Source organism: Scyliorhinus canicula, chromosome 20, assembly GCF_902713615.1.
Source record: "Scyliorhinus canicula chromosome 20, sScyCan1.1, whole genome shotgun sequence".
Taxonomy (NCBI): domain Eukaryota; kingdom Metazoa; phylum Chordata; class Chondrichthyes; order Carcharhiniformes; family Scyliorhinidae; genus Scyliorhinus; species Scyliorhinus canicula.
The window spans coordinates 32,283,900-32,309,541 of NC_052165.1; the positions used below are offsets into that span (position 1 = coordinate 32,283,900).

General features: G+C 46.0%; 1 protein-coding gene across 11 annotated transcripts in view; it reads right to left on the reverse strand.

Annotated features, from left to right (window-relative positions):
- The window catches only part of LOC119955026 (chemokine-like protein TAFA-2), a 310,938-nt gene that overhangs the window by 125,497 nt on the left and 159,799 nt on the right, over nucleotides 1-25,642 (reverse strand). For all 11 annotated transcript variants that reach the window (XR_005458367.1, XR_005458371.1, XR_005458370.1 and 8 more), the window contains exon 3: nucleotides 14,955-15,037. Coding sequence is in view for 1 of the 11 variants with exons in the window: in XM_038780830.1 (XP_038636758.1) it covers nucleotides 14,955-15,036 (82 nt within the window). In the remaining 10 variants the exon portion in view is untranslated. The remainder of the gene's footprint in view (nucleotides 1-14,954; nucleotides 15,038-25,642) is intronic.

Consider the following 25,642-nt stretch of genomic DNA (forward strand, 5'->3'; position numbering starts at 1 on the left):
CGGGCCTGTGCCATGGGGGCACTCTTTTCCTACGCGTCGGCCGTGTCAGCCTCCGCCATGGCCGATGCGTAGGTGAACCCCCCCCCCAGCGCATGCATGGGGATGACATCAGCAGCCGCTGACGCTCCCGCGCATGCGCGGACTCGCATCGGCTGGCGGAGTCCCTTCAGCCCCGGCTGGCGTGGCGCCACACATCAATTGTATTCCTGGGGATTTGAGCTGACCACTACACGAAGCGCTGTCATACTTCAAAGAACATGGGCAGTGTAGGCAGGACTTGGCAAAGAAGCAATTGTCTTTTAATTGTACCTTGTTATTATTCCCCTGCGAGGACTCAAAGCACTTCCAGACAAGGTTGCATAAACATCGAACTGAACAACGACCAGTTTATTTTCTTTTATGTGGCTGGCCAGAATATCACTTGACCTTTCTTCACTATTTCTATCGAATCCTTAATGTCCATCTGACAAGCAGAGAGGGGCCTCTGTTTGATATCACATCCAGATGGCAACACCGCTAGCAATGCAGCACTCCCTCAACACTACGCTTAAAATATCAGATTGAAGAGTGTCTCACATGTCCTGGAGTTACAACCCACTGGCTCAGAGGTGCTAGTGCTATTAGTTGAGTCAAGCTGCCTTCAAAGCTGGTCATTCTGACAATGGAGGCAATTTCTTCAATTGACAAAGGACACTTGAAGCTTTCATTTAAAAAAATGTAATTTTAGCAATTAGACTTCGTGTCAAATAAGTCAATTTAACAATTGGTTTAGGGAAGAGCAAGAGATTAATTACCTTCCAACATTAATGTTAACAATGTTTTTTGGGGCGGCATGTTGGCACAGTGGTTAGTTCTGCAGCTTCAGGGCGCCAGGGATCTGGATTCGATCCCGACCCCGGGGCACTGTCCATGTGGAGTTTGCACATTCTTCACGTGTCTGCGTGGCTCTCACCCCCACAACCCAAAGATGTGCAGGGTAGGTGGATTAAACATGCTAAATTGTCCCTTATTTGAAAAAAAAGAATTCGGTACTCTAAATTTATTTTTAAAATAATATTTTCCAATACTTCAATGGCAGGACGATCAGACTGTAATCAGAAACATTTCAAATTCCTCAATGAATGAGACAAGTTGACATGAACACTTTTGCTCTGGGAGAACACAAGTAGGATGTAAGCACCATTCAGTGTTTTCTTGGTTACTGCTAATTTCTTTATTCCTGCATGACCAGAATTTGTTATTTAAATGTCACTCTGTTAGTTTATATACAATATGATCTCCAATGTAACATAACATTTTTGATTACTGCCAACTGGAAGAGAAAAGGAGAAAAAATCTCTATCAATGAAAGCATGTGCCCTTGAAGCACACAGTGTTGTAAGATATCACTCTGTTGTTTCTCAGAGTCTGGCTTGTCTTTGCGATGATGTTTGACATGCAAGAATAGAGAAACCATTGTCAACTTCTCCCTGCCTTTCAATGTGGCATTTCAACGCTCATAAATTGGGATAAATAGAAGGCAAGGGTGGTGCCTCTATGTTTATCTCTGCGCCAGGAAAGGTCACCTTGAAATGATGTCGAGTGCTGTATTCTGTAGTTGCCACTGCAGCACAGTGTCAGGTACAGGTGCACTGCATTGTAACGTTGGCTAAGATCAAGCGTAGGATCAAGTCCGAGATCAGGTGCAATGCCTTTTCTTGTCAACTTGGAGCTTGTAGGGACCATGAATTGTATTCAATTTAAATTTGAATTGTTTTTTGGAGCAAACGAGGAGATGGAATAAGGGCTTGTCATGTCCACACTGCACATTGGCATTCTAACTCTAAGAAAAGAACAAAGCATGTTTTAATATGGAGGCTGATTGCCACATAGTTCTGCTGATGGGAAGAAGCAGAGTTATTTTCTGTAGGTTAGCATCTTGCTTGCAGAAGTAATTCATTCTTCTGCATTTTTCTTTGCTATTCACTTTAAGAGATTTCACATACCGGTATGGGGTTGTTAGCTTGAAAGTTTTCCTGCTCAACACAAGGCAATTTAGCATGTTCAATCCACCTACCCTGCAGATGAACTACGCTGGTCCACACCGGTTACTGACCCCTCTGAATAAAAAAGGTCTCCTGCGGTATGACTAATTGAGACACTTAGTCAATCTTCAGTCACCGAGCTTTGTCGATGTGTTTAAAAGATAACTGGAAATGCTCAGTACGGCCAGAGCTCAGCCTTGTAAATCTTAAGAACCTTCTGAACACATGAGGAAGTTTGAAAAATGGTTTATTTGTAGTAGAACAAATAATGATTTAACATTTGCACATGAAGAAAAGTTAGCTCTGGATTAGAAAGTGATATTGTTTTCTGGAGCTATGCACATGCTTTGTATTCTGTTGTATTTCACTGTAAATCCGCGATGACATATAAATGTGTATTATATATGTTATAAACTAATATGTGAAGATATGTCCCAAGGTGTATTGCCCTGCTTTCAAAATATTCATCAGTCACTGAAATTACCTTAGGGTCCTATAATCTTTTCTTCCATTAAATAAAGGCAAATAGGAGATTAATATTGCACCTGTTATCTTATCTGTTAATGTGTAGTCCCCAAAACCAATATACTAGTGCATAATTAAAGAGCAAAGAAATCTTATGTGTGTAAAGATACTCCATAAAAGCCAAGCCTATATATAGCTGGTCGGGTAAGTGCTGAATATGTCCTGATTAATCAGTGATCTGCACTCTGCCTTGCTCTCTCCAAGCGCTGAACTCCAAACTCATGCCGTTAGTCATACACTGGAGTCTTAACAGGCAGAATTCAAGCTGGAGGAAAACACTTAATATAATACCAAAGGTGTCTTCTAAAATCCATAGGGCCACCAGTTCCATTAAAACATAGCACACTCCCCGGAACTTTAACTTGGAGAAGAAATATGTGTGAATTTTCAGCCTCACGGAATACCTTCCCTTTAGAATCATCTACTTCTAAAATCATTACTTAATCATGACAGCCAAACCCGAGCCATAGGGTGCAGTCTGAACAGCATTTTCTGATTCCAATGATCTTTGAAAATGAAGTTTACAGAAGCCTATCGCACGGGGCGCTGGCTCTGTGGATATCTTGCTGCTTGACAGCTGCTGCTGATGTTGCTGTGTGAGCATCTGCCAAGCTACAAGGACACGAATTGACCGAAAAGAGTGCTGCTCACGTTGACACCATTACTGGCGCAGAAGCTGATCAATGGGCTGAAATTCCTCCTTTAATGAAAAGTGGGAGATTGCCGCCTTTCCCCTTGTAATTGATGATCCCCCACACCAATACTGTGGAAATCAGCAGTTTAAAAAAAAACATACAGGCTCAGAGAATGCAATTTCGTTAGTGGCTCATTATTTATGAAGCAGGTGGGAACTCTCCCATTTTTCACCTGGGGAGGAATTTCATCCCAAGGCCTCAGCATTCAGTTTAAAATATATATCTATATTACATCAAAATAGATGTTAAAAAACAGTCCTTGCTGAGAACATAATTTAGAATGCAATGAGGCCTCGTGCATCTGAACCTCACAACTGGCCAATTGTCTTGTTCTCATTTCCAATTTTCCTATTGTCTGTGTAACATTTGTCCATCGGTTCAGCACAGAATGAGGTCAAACTGCCACCAATTTAGCCACGCGGTGTAACGACAAAACCATCAGGAGCAGGCTGGGCGGCTCTTTTCCTTAGCAAAGAAAAGCTTTAGGGATGACCCACTAGAGGATCAAAAGAATAAAAGTAGAGAACCTGTTCCTACTTGTGATGAGTCCCAAGCTTGGGATCACTAATGTCAGATTGTCACTAATAAATCAAATAGGGAATTCAGGAGATACATCTTCATTCAGCAAGAAGCCCTTCGGCATGTTTAGTCTGCACCGACCATCCAGCACCTATCTATTCTAATCCCATTTTCAGCACTTTGTCCTTAATCTTATATGCTATGGAGTTTCAAATGATCATCCACACATTTCTTGAATAAAGTGAGGGTTCCTGCCTCGGCCACCCCTTTCAGGCAGTGAGTTTCCACTGCCCTCTGGGTAAAAAAAGTTTTCCTCAAGTCCCGTCTAAATTTCCTGCCCCTTTCCCTTAAATCTCCCTGGTTATTGACCCCTCTACTGAGGGGAAATCTTTTCTACCTTATCTATGCCCCTCATAATTTTTTAATTTTATATCTCGCTATAACATGGTTCAAGAGAGATGATGGAGGGAGAGTGGAATATAAGGAAACGCAGATGGGTTTAGATGAAATAGAGTGAGTGCAGGTTCACTTGGAGCATAAACATCAGCATTGCCCAGTTGGACTGAATGTTGTAAATTCGACACATCAATAGCAATCACTCCAGAGATTAGAATATGGTATTCTTTATATCATTGGTCCCAGCACTGAGCACTAGAGGAACATTTTTAAAAATCAGATATTTCAGTGCTGCTCTATTTTATTTTTTGATGGCAATGTTTGGCTTTAAATGGTGGATGAGTGCTGCTGCATTATTCAGCAAGTGGCAGTGAGCTTTTGCTAGCCAATGTAGGATTAAAATTCGGTGCATGTTGGCGAAGGTGGAGGGCACGGATATTAATCTGCGTTTGAGTGAAATGAGCAATGCCCACTGTGTAACAGATTTATTTCATCTCTTTACTTTCTGTTAGAGCTGAATGACTCACTATATTTCGATTCGTCGCTGATCAAATTCTCTTGCAAATAACGGCAAGGAAAGGTTTTGGCTTATGGCTCTTGGCCCACGGATGGTCCGATCTTATGTTTTGCGTGTTCTGAGCTTAAGGAGGGGAAAAAAAGACTTGCCTCTTGCAAACTCTGGACTTCCCAAGGAGCAAGGAAATCATTCTGAAGCGAAGCTTTGAAATGTTGCAAGCGTGACGGCATTTTTCCACAACAAGCTCCCATGAACAGCAATGTCCAGATAATATGTCTTTTTTGTTTGAAGTGATGCTAGTTGAGGGTCACATATTGGCCAGAACGTTAGAGAGAACTGCTCTGGGCTTTTTCAAAGAGTATCATGAAATCTTTTACACTGAGGGAAGCACGGTAGCAGGGCAGCACGATATCATAGTGGTTAGAACAGTTGCTTCACAGCTCCAGTGTCCCAGGTTCGATTCCCAGCTTGAGTCACTGTCCGTGTGGAGTCTGCACGTCCTCCCCATGTCTGCGTAGGTTTCCTCCCACAGTCCAAAGATGTGCCCGTTAGGTGGATTGGCCATGAGAAATTGCCCTTAATGTCCAAACAAAAGGTTAGGCTGGTTACGGGGATAGAGTGGAGGCTTGGGCTTAAGTGGGGGCTCTTTCCAAGGGCCGGTGCAGACTCGATGGGTTGAATGGCCTCCTTCTGCACTGTAAATCCTATGCTTCTATGAGGAGGTAGAAGAGGCCTCCATTTAATGTCATGTAAGGATCTTGTTAATCCCTGTCTATCCCTGGTTTTTTTCCTTTTAATTTCTGTTATTCTGCTATTTCAATTTTTGTACTAGGACAGTTAATGCGACCATGCCTTTAAGACGGACTTCACCTTTTTTTTAAAAAGATACTCCAACACAATGTGCTGTTTGGTCTGACATCAGTGATGACACATCTTGATGGACTTGGCTGTTGGCTCAGATTGCTCGGCCTCATCCATGGGTGGTGCTGATTGGTCAGGCTTTTCTCTGGAATGTTCCTTCCTCTGTGACACTGTTTCCAGTTTTAGTTATGTTTTGCTCCAAAGGTGGAGGGTCAGGGCCCGGTTTTGCAGCCCACCTGATCAAGTTGCCCCAACAATTTGCACCCCTTCAATCAAATCGCATCCCTCCCCTACTCAGTCGACCACTTGCCACACTCCATCAAAACCCCTCCCCACTACCATCCAATTGGCCATAACTCCCATAGTCTATTAACGCGCACTCCCTCCAATGAGTCCCCTCGCTTCCACTTCTTCGATCAACCTCCATTTGCCCCTCTAATCAACATGGTGAAAGGAAAGTGGGGAAAACAAAGTAGTCAGAATTAGAGCAACACAGAGTTTAAGAAGAGTTGATATTTCAGAGAAAAGGCATCAAGGTTACAGAGATGAAAGACAAGGATAAGTCCTGAAAAATCTCCACTCTCCCTTGAATTTATACTGCTACCCCCTCATCAACTCCCACTTGATAGCCCCCAGTCCTCCACAATCAACCCCCCTCCATCCCCTGATCGACATCTATCTCTCCCCTGATTGGCCTCCCACCCCTCTCCCAATCGATCACCTTCACTTCCCCACTTGACTCCTCTTCGATTGATCCCCCTCCCCAACCCTGATCAACCCCTTCTGATTAAAACTTACACCCTTCTTCTCCCCAATCAATGCTCCCCTTTATCAAACCCCCTCTTCTCCTGATTGGCTACCACCCCTCGGCCCAACTGGAGGCCAAGCCTGTCAAAAAGGCTGCCGTCTGGGTGGGGAACCAATCAAGTGATGTGACATTCGGATTGCAGAAATTCACCACCACCTTGTCAAGGGCAAGTAAGAATGGGCAATGAATGCTGGCCCAGCCAGCAATGCTTACATCCCAAGAACAAGTGGAAAACAATCCCGATTTGGTTATATTGTTTTTTCTATTCATTCATGGGATATGGGCTTCGCTGGCTGGGCCAGTATTTATTGCCCATCCATAATTATTCTTGAACTGAGTGGACTTGCTCGCACATTTCAGAGGGTATTTAAGAGTCAACCACATTGATGTGGATCTGGAGTCACGTGCATGCCAGACCAGGTAGGGTATGCAGATTTCCTTCCCTAAAGGACATTAGTGAACTTGTTAGGATTTTACGACAATCGACAATGGTGTCATGGTCATTATTAGACTTTTAATTCCAGACTTTGTTTTGGTGAATTCAAATTTCACCATCTGCTGAGGTGGGACTCAAACCCCGGTCCCGAGACATTACCCTGTGCCTCTGGATTACCACTCCAGCGGCAATACCGTTGCCTCACCCAATTATGTTTTTAAAGTATTTTTATTGGTTTTTCATTTATAATAAAATTGCAAGGAACATCACATTGTAATAAGATATATTTACAGAGTGGATATATGAGGCAAAAAGAAGAAAAAAATGAAGGAATATAAACAGTTAGGTGTGCAAAGGTAACTTATGTACAGTTGTGGTTGCCATCACTATGGGCCCCCAGTGATCGGTTATCACAACTGTGCCGTATTAACTTTATATGTGTTGCCTCCTGGTATTAAAACATACCAATGGCGTGTTTGGTGCTACCCGGGTGTACCTTGTTACCATTCTTGTGTCACACCTATGTGTTTCCTTGTCATTTGTCCCCCCTGGCTTCTCTGCCTGGTCTGCCCTATATCCTTTCTGGTATCCCCCAACTCCTGCAACAACCCCCCCATGCCCCCCTCCCCCCACACACACACACATACCCTCCCCTCCCATTCTTTGTCCATTCTCGGATTTTGTCACGGCCCCTCCCTCCCCATTCCCCTTCCTGCCCCCCGATTCCCTTAATGGTTGCTGGTCACAAACAGATCTTAGAAAAGGCTTGTGAATTGCTTCCACGTGTGGTGACAGCCTTTCTCTGACTCCCAAATGGAGAATTTTATCCTTTCCAACTTAGGGAATTCTGTTAAGCCAGAGAGCCAGCCTTGGGTGGTGTTGCTGATCCTCAGCTGAGCAGGAGTCTCCCTCTGGGGATTCAGAGGTGTACAGCTCCCGGTAGAAGGTCTCAAAGACCTCATTGATTTTATCTAGGGTCGGAGAATCGCCCCGAGCCGGCGTAAATTACGCCCCCGCTGTGGCCGGAATTCTCCACCACCCGGGAATCGGCGGGGGCGGGAATCACGCCGCGCCGGTCGCCGGGGCCCCCGCGGCGATTCTCCGGCCCACGATGAGCCGAAGTCCCGCCGCTGTCAGGCCTCTCCCGCCGACGTGGTTTAAACCACCTCTGGTGCCGGCGGGAGTAGGCGGCATGAGCGGACCCCGGGGTCCTGGGGGGGGGGCGTGGGTCGATCTGACCCCAGGGGGGTGCCCCCACGGTGGCCTGGCCCGCAATCGGGGCCCACCGATCGGCGGGCAGGCCTGTGCGTGGGGGGCACCCTTTTCTTCTGCCGCCGCCACGGCCTCCACCATGGCGGAGGCGGAAGAGACCCCCTCCACCGCGCATGCGCTGGGGTGACGTCAGCGGCAGCCCGAACGGCAAAAGCCTTTCGGCCAGCCGTGACGCCGGTCGGCGGGGTGCCAAAGGCCGTTGGCGCCGGTCGGCGGGGTGCCAACCACTCCGGTGCGGGCCTAGCCCCTAAAGGTGCGGAGAATTCTCATGGGGTGGAAAGTTGGAAAGGATAAAATTCTCATGAGGAATTCTCGCCCCGCAGGGTAGGCGATAATCCCGGCCCTTATCTTTCACTTCCCTTGTGCTACCTCCCTTGTGGCTGCCTGCTTTCTCAGCTGGTGATCCAGCAGGCGGCTGGCTGTGTCTCTATGTTCGGTGAAGGTCCCCCGTGTCTGGTGGCATTTTTGCGCTGCTTTCCCAGTGGAGAGCAGGTAAAATTCCATTTGTAACTTTTCATCTCCGCCAGTAGTTCCACGGTCAAGGCCGTGGAGTATCGCCGATCCCCCTCCACTATGGAGTCGATCAGCTGTTGCCGAGCCACCCCTCCTTCCTGTCCCTAAGTGCCTTGTATTCTATTATTTCCCCTCTTATCACCGCCTTCAATGCCTCTGAGAATGTAGAGGATGGGACCTCCACGTTCTGGTTGCAGGATATGTACCTGTTGATGACTTGTGACAATTTCTCACAGAAATTGTCGGTCCTCGGGCTTTTCAGATGGGCGACGACCCTGGATCTTTTCTCTGGGCCTTTAGGTCCCCTCATGTTCCAGGTAACTGCTCTGGTGAGAGGTTTCTGTCTCCCCCCCCCCCCCCCCCCCTTCTACAGGGTCAGCTATACTCACCATGTGGATGTGCCCCTGCACGCCAGATTTCCCTTTGTTTGTGGGCCACCCAAGATGGTCACCATTGTCTTCTTTGTTCTGGCCACCTCCATGTGAAACCTGTTGTAACCGGCATTCTGCCCACCTCCCACCTAGTCCCCGATCCCCACCCTGAGCCCATATGCCCTTGTCGTTCCCCCTCTCCCATACAAATCTTGTCTTGCTACCCCTTACATCCCCCTCCTTTACCCTTCTCCCCGATTTGTCATTTTGCACCCCCCCCCCTTTCTGCCAGTCACTCCCTCCCTTTTCGGGAGCTATGCCTATGCCTACCCCCCCCCCCCCCCCCCCCTCTTACTTGTATGCACTAGCTCCTGTGTAAGGAGCTCCATGCACTGCCCTGTTGGTGGGGTGGGGGGCCGGCATTCGCACTGGCGATCCCTCTCGGTCTGCCAAACTCTGCTCCGCTTCGCTCCACGTTTCTGCGGTTCGGATCATGCTCTCCAGACCTTTGCTGCTTTTACTATTTTTCCGGCTCAGTGGCAGATTTGAGGGCATTCCTCGGATGGTTGTTAGTTTGAGATAAGGGTAGGGTTTTTTGTTGTTGTTTCGATATCCGTTTTTTGTGTTAAAATGGCCTGATTTGAAATTCCTGAGAGGAAGCCACCTTTTGCGCGATTGTTCAGCACATCATCGCCACCTGAAGTCGTCTCCTCCAATTACTGGGATGTGTATGTAAATTATGAAATTCATTTTGTATTTTTCGTGTATTTAACCTATAAGCAACAAGTAGCCATGTTGAAAATCTACAACACTCGGACAGACTATCAAGCAAACCAGAATATTAGCAACACAGCAAAGCTAAGTGAAGATAGGTTTTACGGAGGAGCACAGTCGCTTTAAAAACATTGCAATCAATGCTAACTAATGCTCACCACGTAGCTGATGCAACCACGAAGGCAAGCCACTGACTGCTGTGAAATAGCCATGTCATCAATATTGTTTTCTGAGAGAAAACCTGATTAGAAAACTGAAGGGTAAAAGCTGCAGTGACAATAGGGACTGAAATTCATAAACACCAGAGAAGAACCGCCAAATAATTGGCATGCTAAACTCACGTGCCTAAAAACTGTCCAAATATTGAAATGAGGTTTACGCTCATTAACGCTAGCCTAAAGCCAGGTGGGCATTTGCCGGGTGCTGTTAAATTGGTACAATGGTGTTTAGTTCATGTCCTTAATGTGTCCAGGTGACCTTTTGTTGAATGTAGCCTGACATTAAGTAGCATATCAGATCTGCTCCGCCAACATAAAGTGAATTTAACATTCCTGATCCAGGCACTGATTCTTTTATTTTCCTTCAGAAACATTAAGCACTCAAGCTCTGCAGCGGAAACATTAGCCTAAAGTTTCCAAACATACACAGACAACCAAAAAGGTTCCTCACCTCCGAGCAGCACCTCACCAGAAAGTTACCTCGCCCACCATTACCCAAAGATTCTCACGATGCCAAGATGCACACCTATGTTCTCTTGATTTTTCAATTGCTGGTTTATTCACCGGCGTGAAAACTTGATCCCTTCTTTCAAATTATTTCATGTAGGATTTGGGGTTAGTCATGGGTTAAATTTTGCCCTGGTCCCAGCATAATCCAATGAAGTTTGTTAAAGAGTTCTCTGTTCAATATTGATACAACTAACAACTAACTAATTAATACACCCTGTGGGTACTCCCATCAAACAGCGGCACCATTTGAACCCAATCGGAATTTCTCCTTAGTTGACATATCTACCACAAGTGTAGCCCAAATATGTCAACACCTTCCACGCTTCTCCTTCTCGTAAAGTGACAAGTATTGTAGATACTGTACTTCAGTAAAGGCAACAGATACACAGATGCCTTGAGGTGCAGGTAACATTCATTGTTACAAATGCAAGACTTTGATCCAAAGAATAAGATTGAACAACATAGCATTATCATACCACAAATAAAGGAGAAGACCATTCAACTCCTCAAGCCTGTTCCACTATTCAATGAGATCTTGGCTGACCTAAAGCCTAACTCCATTCACCCAACACAACTCCATAAGCCCTTAATAACTTTGGCTAGAAAAATAATCTGTCAAGCTTGGATTTTAAATTGTTAGTTGAACTAGCACCCACCGCTTTTTGTGGGCGAGCATTTCATACTTTCCACAAAGAAGTCTATCCTGAGTGGCCGGGTTCTGATTATAAGTGAATGTCCCTTCACCCTAGACTCCCTCACTCGCAGAAAATAATTCCCTCAATTCCAGTCGAAGTCCTAAAGACCATTCCTTAATCCTTTACTTTGCAAGGAATAAAAGCCTAGTTTATGTCATCTCTCCATATTCTTTAACCCTTGGAGCGTCGGTAACATCTGCACTGTCTCCTTCCATGGCTAATTTCTCTTTCTCCTTGTTTCTCATATACAATAATGCAAAAGTTATTTAAAGAAAAAACATCAAGTTTTATTTATAAAGCAGCTTTAAAGGGTTTGCATTTTCAACTTTTGACTTTTCCTCCTTTGTGTTTACAGCTGATTTAAAGAAAATTTAAATCTGCGATAAAACCTGCACTACAATAACAAGGTCTGGCACAACTGACAGTATCACAGAACCATCTATGGTTCAGAAGGTTGGCAAAGTGATCTTTTGAAATTAGGATAGCCATAATTTATCATTTAACCCTCAGAAAAGCAGACTTTCAGTAAACTTATAAGTAGATTTCCATCTATTAAAAATAAGCATGTGAATGTTATAGTGTATTGAAAATTGCAATGTGCATTTTATCCACTTAACTGCCATACACATATTTCGGCTGAGGAGTCTAGAAGGGAATATAATAATGCACGTTTTAACAGCTTGAGTAGCAGTCCTATTTCTTACTGAACATTACTGTTTCTTCCCAAAAACATTCCGATAGCTGTGTGATTCAGCACTGTTTGACTTGCGTTGATTCTGTGTTCACCAACTGCCACATTTTATTTTTGTGACTCGTTATTTCCTTCCACAACAGGACATCATTTCTTTATTGTCTTTTGACTTCTCGTGGAAGCCATCAAGAACACTGTAAGGGGCAATAAATATTTAGTAATAGGGAGGGGATAGCCCTAACACTCCTGCATTAGAATAAAGAGCACATGCTAGATAAATGCTTGCACCCAGTGAATTGTACACACCCCAAGGACCTGAGATCAGCAGAATTCACCAGCAAGGTTGTTTACTTGTTCGAAGAACAGATAGTCTCTAGCTAGGAGGAGATAACTGATCCTCGCTCTGGTTGAAACGTTTAATAATACAAGATTGGAATTTTGAACAATGTTCTATGTACTGACTAACTGTATAGGTAGTGTGCATCTGTGACTTAGAAGAGAGTGCTGTATTACAACACTCTCCCTTTGAGAGCTGTATTAGAGCTGAGAGACCTATCAGGGGAGAGTGGTGCTTCAGAAGTTTGTCTGGGCAGTGCTTTCGATGCTAGATCATGAATAAATGATTGTAACCTGTCCCTGAGTTTCCTGTGGTTAGTCCATAACAACCGCCACTCAACAGTGAGGGATCCAGTAAGTCGTCTCTCGCAAACCAGTGTCCATTCGTCTACCAAATGAATCAAAAGATGGGACAAGTTCATCCTTGATGGAAATCACAAAGAGTATGGCTGAATATCTGTCCCCATACCAGTAGAGAGGCTGACTGGCCTATCAGTTTGCCAGCACCATACTGCCCTGAACCATTTTCTCTAAATCGGGATGCAGGTCAGAAAGGCTACTCGCCTGGAACTGGCAGGAAGGTAGCCAACTGAAGTGGAATTTTCCAGTAGGCCTGCAAACTTCTCAAGACATGGGGACTGGGATTTTACCCCAATGTTAAGGTCCTGACCTAAATGAGAAAATCATGTGCTGTAGCACAGTGTTGGTTCAATTCCAACATATATTCCATAACCAAGTGTAAAATGATGACCACAATCCTTGTCATTGTATTGAACCACGCATAAGAAGGTATAAGGCACTGTTCCAATTTGACTTTTCCCCCCTTTTTCCTTTTGTTGTGTAGAATTTAATTCTAGCCAGTGGCAGGCTCAGGGCTAGGTGGGCATACTTAACTGGGTAGAAAAGAGAAGGGTGCAGACCACTTTGCCTTCTTGACTCCTCCCAATTAAATGGTAGAAGTCAGCCTTCCCAGCTCAAAGTCATCTGAGGCCCTCAAGGGGCCATTTAAGGGTCACTCAATGCTCTCATCCCCCTGCCACTGGTTTTCAACCAGCAGTTGATGGGAGCCCTGACATGTGGGCAATCTTCCAGGTAAACCTAGATGGGTGTGTCCCAGCAGCCTGGTGGGGAGAGTCCCTTATACTTGGTCAGCCTATGCCCAATGGAAAGACCTGCCAGAGATTGGTCACCAGAGGTGAAGATCCATGTCTGGCCTTACTAGTAACCTCCTCACTTCTCCTCGCTCACTGGGGCTGCCCCAACTGGTCCCAGTGAACCCACCTTACATACCTTCACTCCAGTGATGAGTCTCCTCCGGGGGCCTCCTGCAGGATCAGCAGTGGACACCATTTCCATTTGGTACTGGAATGCTGCCAGCCTCTGATTTGCTGGTACCTCTCGGAGATCGGATATGTGCTCTGAATACGAACAGGACCCCGACTCCAAGCAGTTAAGTGCCTGCTTGGCACTAAAGTGGATAGGGGGTTGCATGGAATGGTCACAGCAGGGTTGGGACTGGCTCTCCAGCCGATAGATGGGCCCAACAGTGCAAGCATTAAATTAGGCCCTTAGATTCTGAAAATACACTGCGAATGAAAACGAACAAAGGAGCTTGAACATCCCTTGAACTAAGTTCTGTTTCAATCAATAATAGTATTTTTCTCTTCGAACCATTCCCTGATCTTAGAACATAGAACATAGAACAGTACAGCACAGAACAGGCCCTTCGGCCCTCAATGTTGTGCCGAGCCATGATCACCCTACTCAAACCCACATATCCACCCTATACCCATAACCCAACAAGCCCCCCCTTAACCTTACTTTTTTTTATTAGGACACTACGGGCAATTTAGCATGGCCAATCCACCTAACCCGCACATCTTTGGACTGTGGGAGGAAACCGGAGCACCCGGAGGAAACCCACGCACACAGGGGGAGGACGTGCAGACTCCACACAGACAGTGACCCAGCCGGGAATCGACCCTGGGACCCTGGAGCTGTGAAGCATTTATGCTAACCACCATGCTACCCTGCTGCCCCTAAAGCTCAGTCTTTGAACACAGACTTTCTGGTTGTGCTTCTGGTCAAACGCGTAGTTTGTTTTTCAATATTTTGTCTCCCCAGAAATGTGAATAATGAAGCCGCCACAGTTGGAGACTTGATGCCTGGATCTAGTTTGCTTGCTCACCAGCTCTGCAATGTTCAGCCCAAATGGTTCTTTTCTTTTCTGCATCTCTTACAATTTAATGAAATTACCTCTTGTTCCCTTGCCATCGGGGAAACGAGACAAGGAATAATATTGCATAATTACTGAATAGTGGGTACCATGCTCCCACCCAATGCATCCCCACCCTACCTCCATAGCCTGCTCCTTGATACTAAATAAATCTGGCAACATAAAATTGATTATCTTGCAGTGTTTCTGTAATTTGGAAACCGTAAGTGCAGATCAGAATATAAACTTGTAATGGAATTGGCAGAGTTTGAGTCAATATTTATAGTTTGTTTACTTGTTCCAGATTCTCAACACCTAGGCTGAAGCTGATGGAGGGAAACAAACTAATTAGTTTGATTTAGATGCATTCATTTTGGTCAACATAATCAAAATTTTACTTGGCTTCAGTCGAGCTTGTTAAATTCAGAACAAATTTAAGCCTTACGCAAATAAATTGAGCCTTTTTATTTTTCTCACAAGTATGTGTGAACTTGGCATCTTTTGTGAATGCAGTACGACAGAATTAGGCCATTGCATACAACACTATGGAAACATAGAAAGTTTGAAAGAGTGCATACCTTTATGATGGTTTGCAGCTGATAGCAATTTTCCCCAAAGGGTTATCACACATATGATAAGTAACAGTGTCCCTTTAACCATCCTGTAATAAAGAACAGACAGAGAACATTGTTTACAGTTCATTGTACCTTTATGGACTTAATGTAACAAAGCAATCAATTCATAATAAATTAAAAGTTTTTCAATACTGGCAAATAGTGAGACAAAATGTCGCACATTTGTAAAGCATTTGATTCACTAACATTTCACAATTTTAGTTTGATTTATTTGTAGATGTATTTTATTACAGACATGTATCAAAACAGATTACAGCCCATAAACACTCCGGGATAGTAACTTCTCAGCATTCAACTATACCGCTTGTACAAATCTTATCTCCTTTTTCACCCCCCCCTCCCCCCCCCCCCCCCCCCCCCCCCCTCCCACTCCCCACTCCCCCGTGCCAAACAGTTCCTCAAACGTGGTCACAAACATCCCCCTCCTTTTCTCAAACCCCTCTGCGGAGCCCCTTAACTCATACATTATCTTCTCCAACCGCAGGAAGTCTTATATGTCACCCAGCCAAGCCGTTACCCCCGGTGGCGATGCCGACCGCCACTCAAGTAGAATTTTCCGCCGTGTAATCAGAGAGACGAAGGCCACAGCATCGGCCTTCATCCTCTCCATGAGCTCCGGCTTCTCTGAAACCCCAAATATTGTCACCAAAGGGTCCGGTTCCACCTCCTCCTCCACTATCCTAGTCACTAAGACCGCGAACACTCCCGTCCAGAATCTTCCCACATTTTCGCAACCCCCAAACATGTGACAATTTTAGTTTGATGACAATGCAATAAGCCATCGATCACCAATTTGCAAAATGAATTATTCCAAAAGCTACAATCGTTTCATCCATTTACAACTGTCGGACAGACACAATTCAGCAATCCTTGTGCATCTTTAAGACAACGGGTTTAAGAAAAGCTATGGCTGGCCTCACTGAATTGCATCTGTACAAATGTGATCTCTTTTGCTTTAAACATGTTAGTATTAGGTGAGCACCCTCATGCAGCACATACTTCTGCAGGTGAAAATTGGAGCCAGGAATATAATGGGAAACAAACCCAAGGGAATAGTGGCATTTTTCATTAAGCACGTCTTGCTTGTGGCTGAGGAATAAACAGGCTTCCATCAGCTAAGAAACCTAACACATGCACTGCCAAGTGATTTCAATCTTCCCCGATACTTAACACCTATATTGTCAGAGGAACTCATTAATCAGCCTTTGTTATCTGAAATGAAACTCCAGTCAGTTATTCTACTCAGATTAATTATGTACAAAAAAATGATGCTGTAGCCAGACCTCCCATGTTAAAACAGCTTATAAATGAAAATGTATCATATTCCTAAGCCAATATCACTGTAAAGACATCAATTAAAATATGAGTCCTCTTTGATGTCTGGAGCTTTAGACACTTAAATCGTTGCATACTTAATTTAATCAGTTCAAATTAAATTTGAAATACTATGTACTGTCAACAAACTTCACTCTTTTGTACCCCACACCTTTTGGAATTGTGGAAGAATAGGATCCCACAGCACTATTCAAAGAAAAGGTGAGGCGTTCTTCCAGTTCCTGGACAGTATTTATCCCCTGACCAGAATTCCATAAAATTAGACAGATTATTTGGCCATTTAGCTGATTTTTGTTTGTGGGAGTTAGCTGTGTGAAAATTGTCTCCGATATTTCTTACATTACAACAGTAACTATGCTTCAAAAGTACTTCATTGGCTGTGAAGAAGTTTCAACATTCTGAGGTTGTGAAAGGTGCCATATAAATGAAAATTCTTCATCCCTGTCCATTTTCCTTTAGAGTGGGATTGCAAAATAATGCTTACTTAAAAGGGCTCCCATTTTGCCTGTGCCAAAACCCAGGAGAGCATCTCTTTAATTTAGTCAACGTGAAGCAATGATTTTAACGGGGATACAATGGCTCGAAGAGTGCAGAACCTAACATGAACTGTGATGTGGTTGTTCCTGACCATCTTAGCAGAGATGGTGCCAAGATCAGAAGGAATTGCAGAGATATAATAAAATGGGGGTAATTTTCACCTTCAGTGTCTAGTGGAGCTGATTGCCCAGCCGACAGTGTATCAATGAGTATTTGGCTGGTTTTGTAACTGGTGGTTGACCTGCTCTGCCACATCCCAGTCAGTGAAAGTGAAAATCGCCCCCAGAATCTCGCAGATAAAACCGATTCGCAAAATCGGAGGCATTCAAACTAGAGCTCTGCCCATGGTAATGAAAGACAGGCAACTTGATCCCATTCTGACTTAGATTTCCTCTTACCCAGTTTTTCCTGTTTGAACTCCGTGGGTGTTGGAGGATTGGGCAGGGCCTAGTTGCCCCTCTTAACCCTTTGGTGGACAGAACCTAAATCAAAACCGAGTATCAACATGCTAATTATTGGGAGCTTGGATGTAGTTGTCCTTGTGGCTGTTGTCCATGTCCCTGAAGAGGTTTAGGAACCTGATCTGCATCAATCTATGCTCTACGTTTCCTGATTTAAAATTGTGTAACATGGAAGTATGCTGTCAAATAATTTATCCACTTTTATTTCAGCACCAAATAATAGTACCCTTTCAAATCTTCAATATCAATGTAACATAATAGCATCGCGGCAACTCCTTAAAACTTTTTGTGCTCATTTGAGCATGTAGCATACAAAACGCTAATGCACTGAAAATATTGACTTTGTGCTCTCGGGAAAAGGCAACCCAATTGACAAAGCACAGTTGATGCAATTGGCTTTTTTATAAGTCTCCTCCGCCCCCCCCCCCCCCCCCCCCCACACCATTTTCTGTGCAATTTTCTTTTATTATAAGTAAGACAATGCATCTCATTCTGTATTTCGCTCAGGGCTTTTGAGGTTGGGGGAATGCTTTCAATTCTCAGAGAAGACAGAATATAAACAGACGGCCTCAATCATTGGGAAGAGAAATCCAGCATACATCATTGAACTCAGCAGTGGCCAGAGGGAGAGCTCTGCAAATTTGTGAAGGCCGGATGTTATTATTAAAAGAGCTGGGACTCTATTTTCGAGAAAAGAGAGGGCCGAGGGGTGACCAACCAAAGATGACAATTCTGCAGATTTTTAAAGTGGGATACATAGAGAAAATATCTCTGCTTCTGGGGAGTCACAATTAGAGGTGATAAATGTATGATAAATCCAATAGCAAATTCAGGACAGGTTTCTTTACCCAAAAAGTGGTTAGAATGTAAAATTCACAAACCTCTTGAGGTGAATAGCATAGAGGTATTGAAGGGGATGCCAGACAATTACATAGAATGGAAGACAATCCCTACAGTGCAGAAGGAGGCCATTTGGCCCTTCGAGTCTGCACTGAACTCCAAAAGAGCAGACCACCTCAGTCCACTCTTCCGATCATCTCGCCCTATCCCCAAGGCCCTACAACCTAACCTGCACAGCCCTGGAAACTGAGTGGAAATTGATTATGGGCACTCCACCTAACCTATACATCTAGGCCAGGATTCTCCGACCCAGTGCCGGGTGGGAGAATCCCCAGGAGGGGGGTACGCCCCGTCGCCCCGACACCAGCTTCCCCGTTGTCTGGTGCTGTTTTTCGGGCGCCGGCGGGATCGTCGCCACGCCAGTCATGGGCCATTGACAGCGGCCTTCCCAGCGATTCTCCGGGCCCCGATGGGCCGGGTGGCCGACGAGTTTGCCCAAGACCCGTTGGCGTAGATTACTCACCTCCCTCATAGTGGGAACTGGAAGGTGGGGGCGGGGTGAATCCAACCCCGGGGGGGGCCTACTGATCGGCAGGCGGGCTGGTTCCGTGGGGGCCTACTTTACTCTGCGCTGGGGCCGGCGCGGAGAAGGGAACCCCCGCGCATGCGCCGATTCACGCCGGCCGTTCTGCGAAAACACGGCGGTTGTTCTGCGCATGCGCAAACTCTGATGGGCCGTTCCGCGCCGGCTGGAGCTGCGGGAACCACTCCGGTGCCAACCTATACTCCTAGAAAGGTGAGAATTCCTCACTTTCGGGGTCCGTTGACACCGGAGCCATTGCGCCGGTTTTCATGCCGGCGTGGGGATATAGCCCCATTATTAGAGAACTTCGCCCCTTTAGCCTGTGGGCCGAAACCGAAGCACCCGGAGGAAACCCACGCAGACACGGGGAGAACGTCCAAACTCCGCACAGTCAGTCACCCAAGGTTAGCATTGTGAGGCAGCAGTGCTAATCACCGCACCATTGTGCTGCCCATGACGGAGAAAAGCATGGAAGGTTAGGTTCATGGGGTTTGCCGGGGGTGGAGAGGGCAGCGGTATGAGAAGGTTAGGTGGAAAATAAGCACCAACATAAATCAGGTGGGATTTAAAGAGACCCCTAATCCATTACTGCTTCTTTGTGAAACATATGGAGGACAGTGGAATAAATGTCAGACCTCACGTAGCTGTAACCACTGCTACATTGCCACCAATATTACATTACAGGTCACAAACATCTAGAATAAGCAGCGAAAGCTCCCGTGTAGCACTGACAGCAGTTGTCTCAGTCGCTTAAAATCAAATTGCATGTTCCAAGCACTCTGTGATGCAGCAGGAAACCCCTGCATTATTATTAATTGGCTGAAGGAAATCTCTTCATTCCTGGCAGGCTATGAAATGGCATTTATGGCAGCACGTTGGCACAGTTGTCAGCACTGCTGCCTCATGGCGCCGAGGACCCGGGTTCGATCCCAGCCCCGGGTCACTGTCCGTGTGGAGTTTGAACATTCTCCCCGTGTCTGTGTGGCCCACCCCCACAACCCAAAGATGTAGATGGCAGGGTAGATGGATTGGCCACGCTAAATTGCCCGTAATTGGAAAAAAAATGGCATTTGTGCTGCAGTCGAGAGTAGAGTGTTAGAGTATATAAAGCGGAACAAAATCTTGTCTTGAGAGGTTTATTTCTGCTGCCGCCGAATTTGCTACTTAATGGGTTTTATCAACCTCTGTGACGTGCAGTAAATTATACACAAATAATATATTGCTAAAACAATGGGTTATGCTTCCCCAGCAAATCATAGATCCCTTAAGTTGTTTTGCCATTCCAACATTCTTGCCTCTTAATTTTAAATTCCAATTAGTTTTTATTCAAATTGTTGTCCAGCTCTTAAAATCATGGTGTACAGTGTTCTTCCCATCAACAACAATTTGCATTTGTCCTGCATCTTCAACATCACCTCAAAGTGTTTCACAGGAGGATAATTAGACACAGAAAATTGGCCGCAATTCTCCAGCTGTTGCGATTTATTTTTCCCACAGGCAGCGCACCAGGCCGTGGGTTTCCTACCGGCGTGGGGTGGCTTCAATGGAAAATACCATTCACAAATTACAGGAGTATGGAATCCCGCCACCAGTGACCGGAATGCCGCCAATAAACACGTGGCTGGGGATCCGGAGAATCCAGTCCATTGTCCGGTGGGAAAGCTTTGATGCACCAACATAAATGTCATGCTTGTAAGGTGAGAAAATGGCTGGGGCCAGATTGCTGATGAGGCCAAACTTGTAGCACATGGAGCCATACTAATCCCAATATGTATATTGACCTGTTGAAGGTAGACTTGCAGTAGGCCAATAATGGAGAACCCTGTCATAATATCCACTCATTTATATAATGAGATGAAAATGAAAATCGCTTATTGTCACGAGTAGACTTCAATGAAGTTACTGTGAAAAGCCCCTAGTCGCCACATTCCGGCGCCTGTCCGGGAAGGCTGGTACGGGAATCGAACCGTGCTGCTGGCCTGCTTGGTCTGCTTTAAAAGCCAGCGATTTAGGGCAGCATGGTGGCCTAGTGGTTAGCACAACCGCCTCACGGTGCTGAGGTCCCAGGTTCGATCCCGGCTCTGGGTCACTGTCCGTGTGAAGTTTGCACATTCTCCCAGTGTCTGCGTGGGTTTCGCCCCCACAACCCAAAAATGTGCAGAGTAGGTGGATTGGCCACGCTAATTGCTCCTTAATTGGAAAAAATAATTGGCTAATCTAAATTTTTTTTAAAAAGCCAGCGATTTAGCCGAGTGAGCTAAACCAGCCCCTAAACCAACCAGATGCAGACAGGCAGTGATTGACACACAGGATGACTAATGAACACACAACACAGAACAACCAATCACCAGACAGGACACCACCACTATAAAGCCCACAGGGCATTAAGTCTCTCTCTCTCAGGACCCAGCTACTGAGACAGTCAGAGTGCACAAGCTAGTGAGCACTATCACCATGCGGTAGCTAGTAAGTCTGGTCAAGCCAGTAAGAGGTCATCAGTTAGATTAGTAGAGTGTCAACCCACAGCTGAACATGTACAGCAGTCCACTAGTTAAATAAAACAGTGTTGGATCATCTCCTGTGTCAGACGTCTGTTTCTAGCTTCACTGCATCAAGTTGCAGTCAACGTCGAACCAACCTGCCCAGTGGCATATGCCTCCAGGGCCATGACGCCGACCGAACAACGGTATGCCCAGATCGAAAAGAGATGCTTGGGTCTCCTGACAGGAATAGTCAAGTTTCATGACTATGTATACGGCCTGCCAGAGTTCACGGTGGAAACAGACCACAGGCCTTTAGCCCACATAATCCAGAAGGATTTAAATGACATGACGCCTCGGCTACAGCGAATTCTTCTTCGTCTCCTCCAATATGACTTCAAACTCGTCTACACACTGGGTAAGGAGCTGATCATCGCGGATGCCCTACCCTGATCCGTCACCACGCCGTGTGAACAGGGCGACTTCATCTGCCACATAGAGGCACAGGTGCAGTTGTGTGCCAGCAACCTCACAGCCACTGATGAACGAGTGGTGTAAATACGTGAAGAAACTGCCAAAGATCCTCTACTGCAGCACGTGATGCAACCCCTTGACCATGGCTGGCAAAAGGGGCAATGTCCCCAGTTCTTTAACGTTAAGGACGAGTTAACGGTTGTTGAGGGAACCCTTCTTAAACTAGATAGGATCGTCATTCCTCAAAGCATGCAAGCTATGGTGGTCAGACAGATCCATGAGGGTCACCTTGGGGTTGAAAAATGTTGATGCAGAGCTCGGGACGTTGTTTATTGGCCGGACATCAACCAGAACATTGCCGACACGGTCCTCAACTGCACAACCTGCCAGAAGTTTCAACCGGCTCAGCCCAAGGAAACACTGCAACAGCACGCGATTGTGACCTCTCCGTGGTCTAAAGTGGGGATAGACCTCTTTCACGCCAATGGCCGTGACTACGTGCTCTTGGTCGACTACTTCTCCGGTTACCCAGAAGTGGTGAAACTGTCGGACCTCACGTCCAAGTCAGTCATCAAAGCCTGCAAAGAAACGTTTGCCAGGCACGGGATACCACTCTCGGTAATGAGTGACAACGGTCCATGTTTCTACAGCCAAGAGTGGTCCGACTTTGCATGATCTTACAACTTCAGTCACATCACCTCCAGTCCCCATTACCCACAATCAAATGGGAAGGCCGAGAAAGCGGTCCATATTGTCAAGCGGTTGTTGTGCAAGGCTGCAGACACAGACTCCGATTTCAACGGCGCTGCTGGCATACAGGGCAACCCCTCTGTCAACTGGTTTGTCTCCGGCGCAACTGTTCATGAACCGCAACCTGAGGACGACTGTTCCAGCCGTCCATGTTCCAGACCTTGACCACCTCACGGTGCTGCAAAAAGTGCAGCAATCCAGGGACCAGCAGAAGATCACGTATGATGCTCATGCCACGGATCTGCCTGTGCTGGCTCCAGCAGGTGTTGTTCGCGTCCAGTTGCATGAGGGAGGTTGGTCGGCCCCAGCTGCTGTTGTCAGGAAGGCCGCCCCGAGGTCTTTCATTGTTCAAATGGCTGACGGCTCCATTCTCCGGCGCAACAGGAGGGCGCTGCGAAGAGTTTCCCGCCCACCACCTGACCGCATTGCTCCGCCGGTTATCATGCTTCCTCCGGACGTCTCCTTCCACAAGGCCACTGATCTTCCAGCAATCCCGCCTGTCCAAGTGCCGGCGTCTCCTGCTCCACCTCTGCGGCGATCGACAAGAATTCGTCGCCCGCCTCAAAGACTGAATCTATAGATTTAACTCTTGTAAATTTTGTTCAGTTTGCTCTGTATCTGTACGATAGACACCTTCCCACGTACATATGTTCATTAACTCACCACTTGTACATGGTCAGGCATGTACATACCTCCACGTTCCAAAATTTATTTTTAAAAAGGGGAGATGTCATAATATCCACTCATGTATATAATGAGATGCAGACAGGCAGTGATTGACACACAGGATGACCAATGAACACAAAACACAGAACAACTAACCACCAGACCGTACACCACCACTATAAAGCCCACAGGGAATTAAGACTCTTTCTCTCTCAGGACCCAGCTACTGAGACAGTCAGGGTGCACAAGCTAATGAGCACTATCACCATGCAGTAGCTAGTAAGTCTAGCCAAGCCAGTAAGAGGTCATCGGTTAGATTAGTAGAATGTCAACCCACAGCTGAACATGTACAGCAGTCCACTAGTTAAATAAAACAGTGTTGGATCATCTCCTGTGTCAGACGTCTGTTTCTAGCTTCACTGCATCAAGTTGCAGTCAATGTCGAACCAACCTGCCTAACACATTAAACCCATCAGCAGATTTTTCAGTACACATTCAAGGAAACGGAGCAAGTTCGACTTCTTCATCTCACAAATGAATTTTGAGTGAGGGATGGACAGTATTAAGAAGTGTGAGGAAATTCTTACACGTGGCTGCAGATTTAAAGATCATGTCCATATCATCCACAAATCAGAAATATGCACTGGGTGGGAGGTTACCCTGGAAACCTTGGAAAAACCAGTATCTGTGAAATTTGCACAACAGGCACAGGAAGTTGCTTCACGCTGCTACCATGCTGTGGTTACGGCAGTGGTATTTTTCATGAACAGGATGCTGCTGTCAATGCAAAAAGCTGTTCTGCCTCCCACACAATTGAGCATCATTATGTATCAATTTCATTGCTGACGCAATGCCAGGTACATAGGCCGTATATCTCAATAATTGGCTGATTGAATCAAACCTTATGGGCAGGATTCTCTGTCCCAGGATATCCAGAATGTGATCCCCTATGGAACAGAGAATCGGGCCTCAGGGGAAAATATGGGCGCCGATCGGAACGCGATGCTCCCACTCCCCTGCTGGCAGCGTGAACAAGATCCATGATGCCCGTCAGCAGAGAGATGTAAATAAATCCAAATTGGTCTTAATGCCCCATTTGTGTCTATTTAGCTGGCCTGCATTCCATGCTTCTCCCATCCCACAGCTGGGAATCTGTGGCCTCGGATCAAGTGTGGGCTTAGGAATCATGAACCTGACGTGGTGGACCTCGTGGTGCTTCACGTTAGGTTCTCTGTAATAGAGACCATCCGAGCCTATCTGAGGACCACCCCTAAAAATGCACAGCCAGCCCACGCCTCCTCTAACAGATCCCCACCCACACCGCTGCCCCCTCCCCCCACACACACACAAGGACCCCCTACAATAGGGGGACCTCAACCCAGGGACCCTATAATAGGGTGACCTCCCCCCAGGACTGTAATAATAGGGGGATCCCCGGGACTCCTGTAATAGGGGGACCCCACATAGGGGCCCATATAATAGGGGAGCCCCCAGGAACCCTAAAATAGGGAGACCCCACAGGGACCCCGAGAATAGTGGGATCCCACAGGGACTGCTGTTATAGGGGAAACCCCAAAGGGACCACTTCCCAAAAGGAACCCCTCCACAGATGCGCACCCCCGTGGACAGACACCAGCCCCCCTGGAAAAGGGATCCCTGTCTGGAAGCTATAGAACAGTAGATGGGGCAGTGGGAAGCATTATAGCTGTAATACTTACCTTGCAGCTCCACATGTCCACTCCTTGAAGGAGAGGAGATGTGCCTGCATCTGGTTCCCACAGATCAATTATCTGCAACCATTCATTGCTTTCAAATAATGGTCTGTGATTGACAGCTTGTAAAAACCACCTGAAGCTTTGGTCCATTCATATCCTATCACGCCTCAGTGGCCTCATAGGTGAAATCTCAATGTTTGTAAACATTGACCACATCAAAGAGAGGTAAGTGCAGTGAAATCACATGCTTGAGTGATTGTAATGCACCTTATCCAGTGGGAATGTGGAACTCGCTACCACAGGGAGTGATTAAAGTGAATAATAAAGATGCATTTAAGAGGAAACCTGTGAAGGAGAAGGAAAAAGACGAAGAAAGATGGGAGGAGACTCTAGTAGAGCATAAACACTGGCATGGAGCAGTTGGGCTGAGTGGCCTGTTTCTGCGTCATATATCCTGTGTATATCAATGGGAGACCATCCTACATTATTGAAATAAGGCCCAAGAATTCAAGGTGATCTGACCTTGTACTGAGAGTTGTATGCCTCCTATCTGATCCTTGCCATTAAAAATCAATGTCCAAGTGCCGAACGGACTTGAAAGGCTTAACTCTGCTTTCTCTCCTTACAGATGCTGCCAGCATCCTTTGTTCTTGTTTCAGATTCCAGCATCCGCAATTTACCTCAGTATGAACTTGGTTCAAGGCACCTTGCAGTCCAATACCACACCAACTGTACCATTTTTAATTTATAGTACATATGCTGTTGTGCTCACAATAGCTTGTCTCACTAA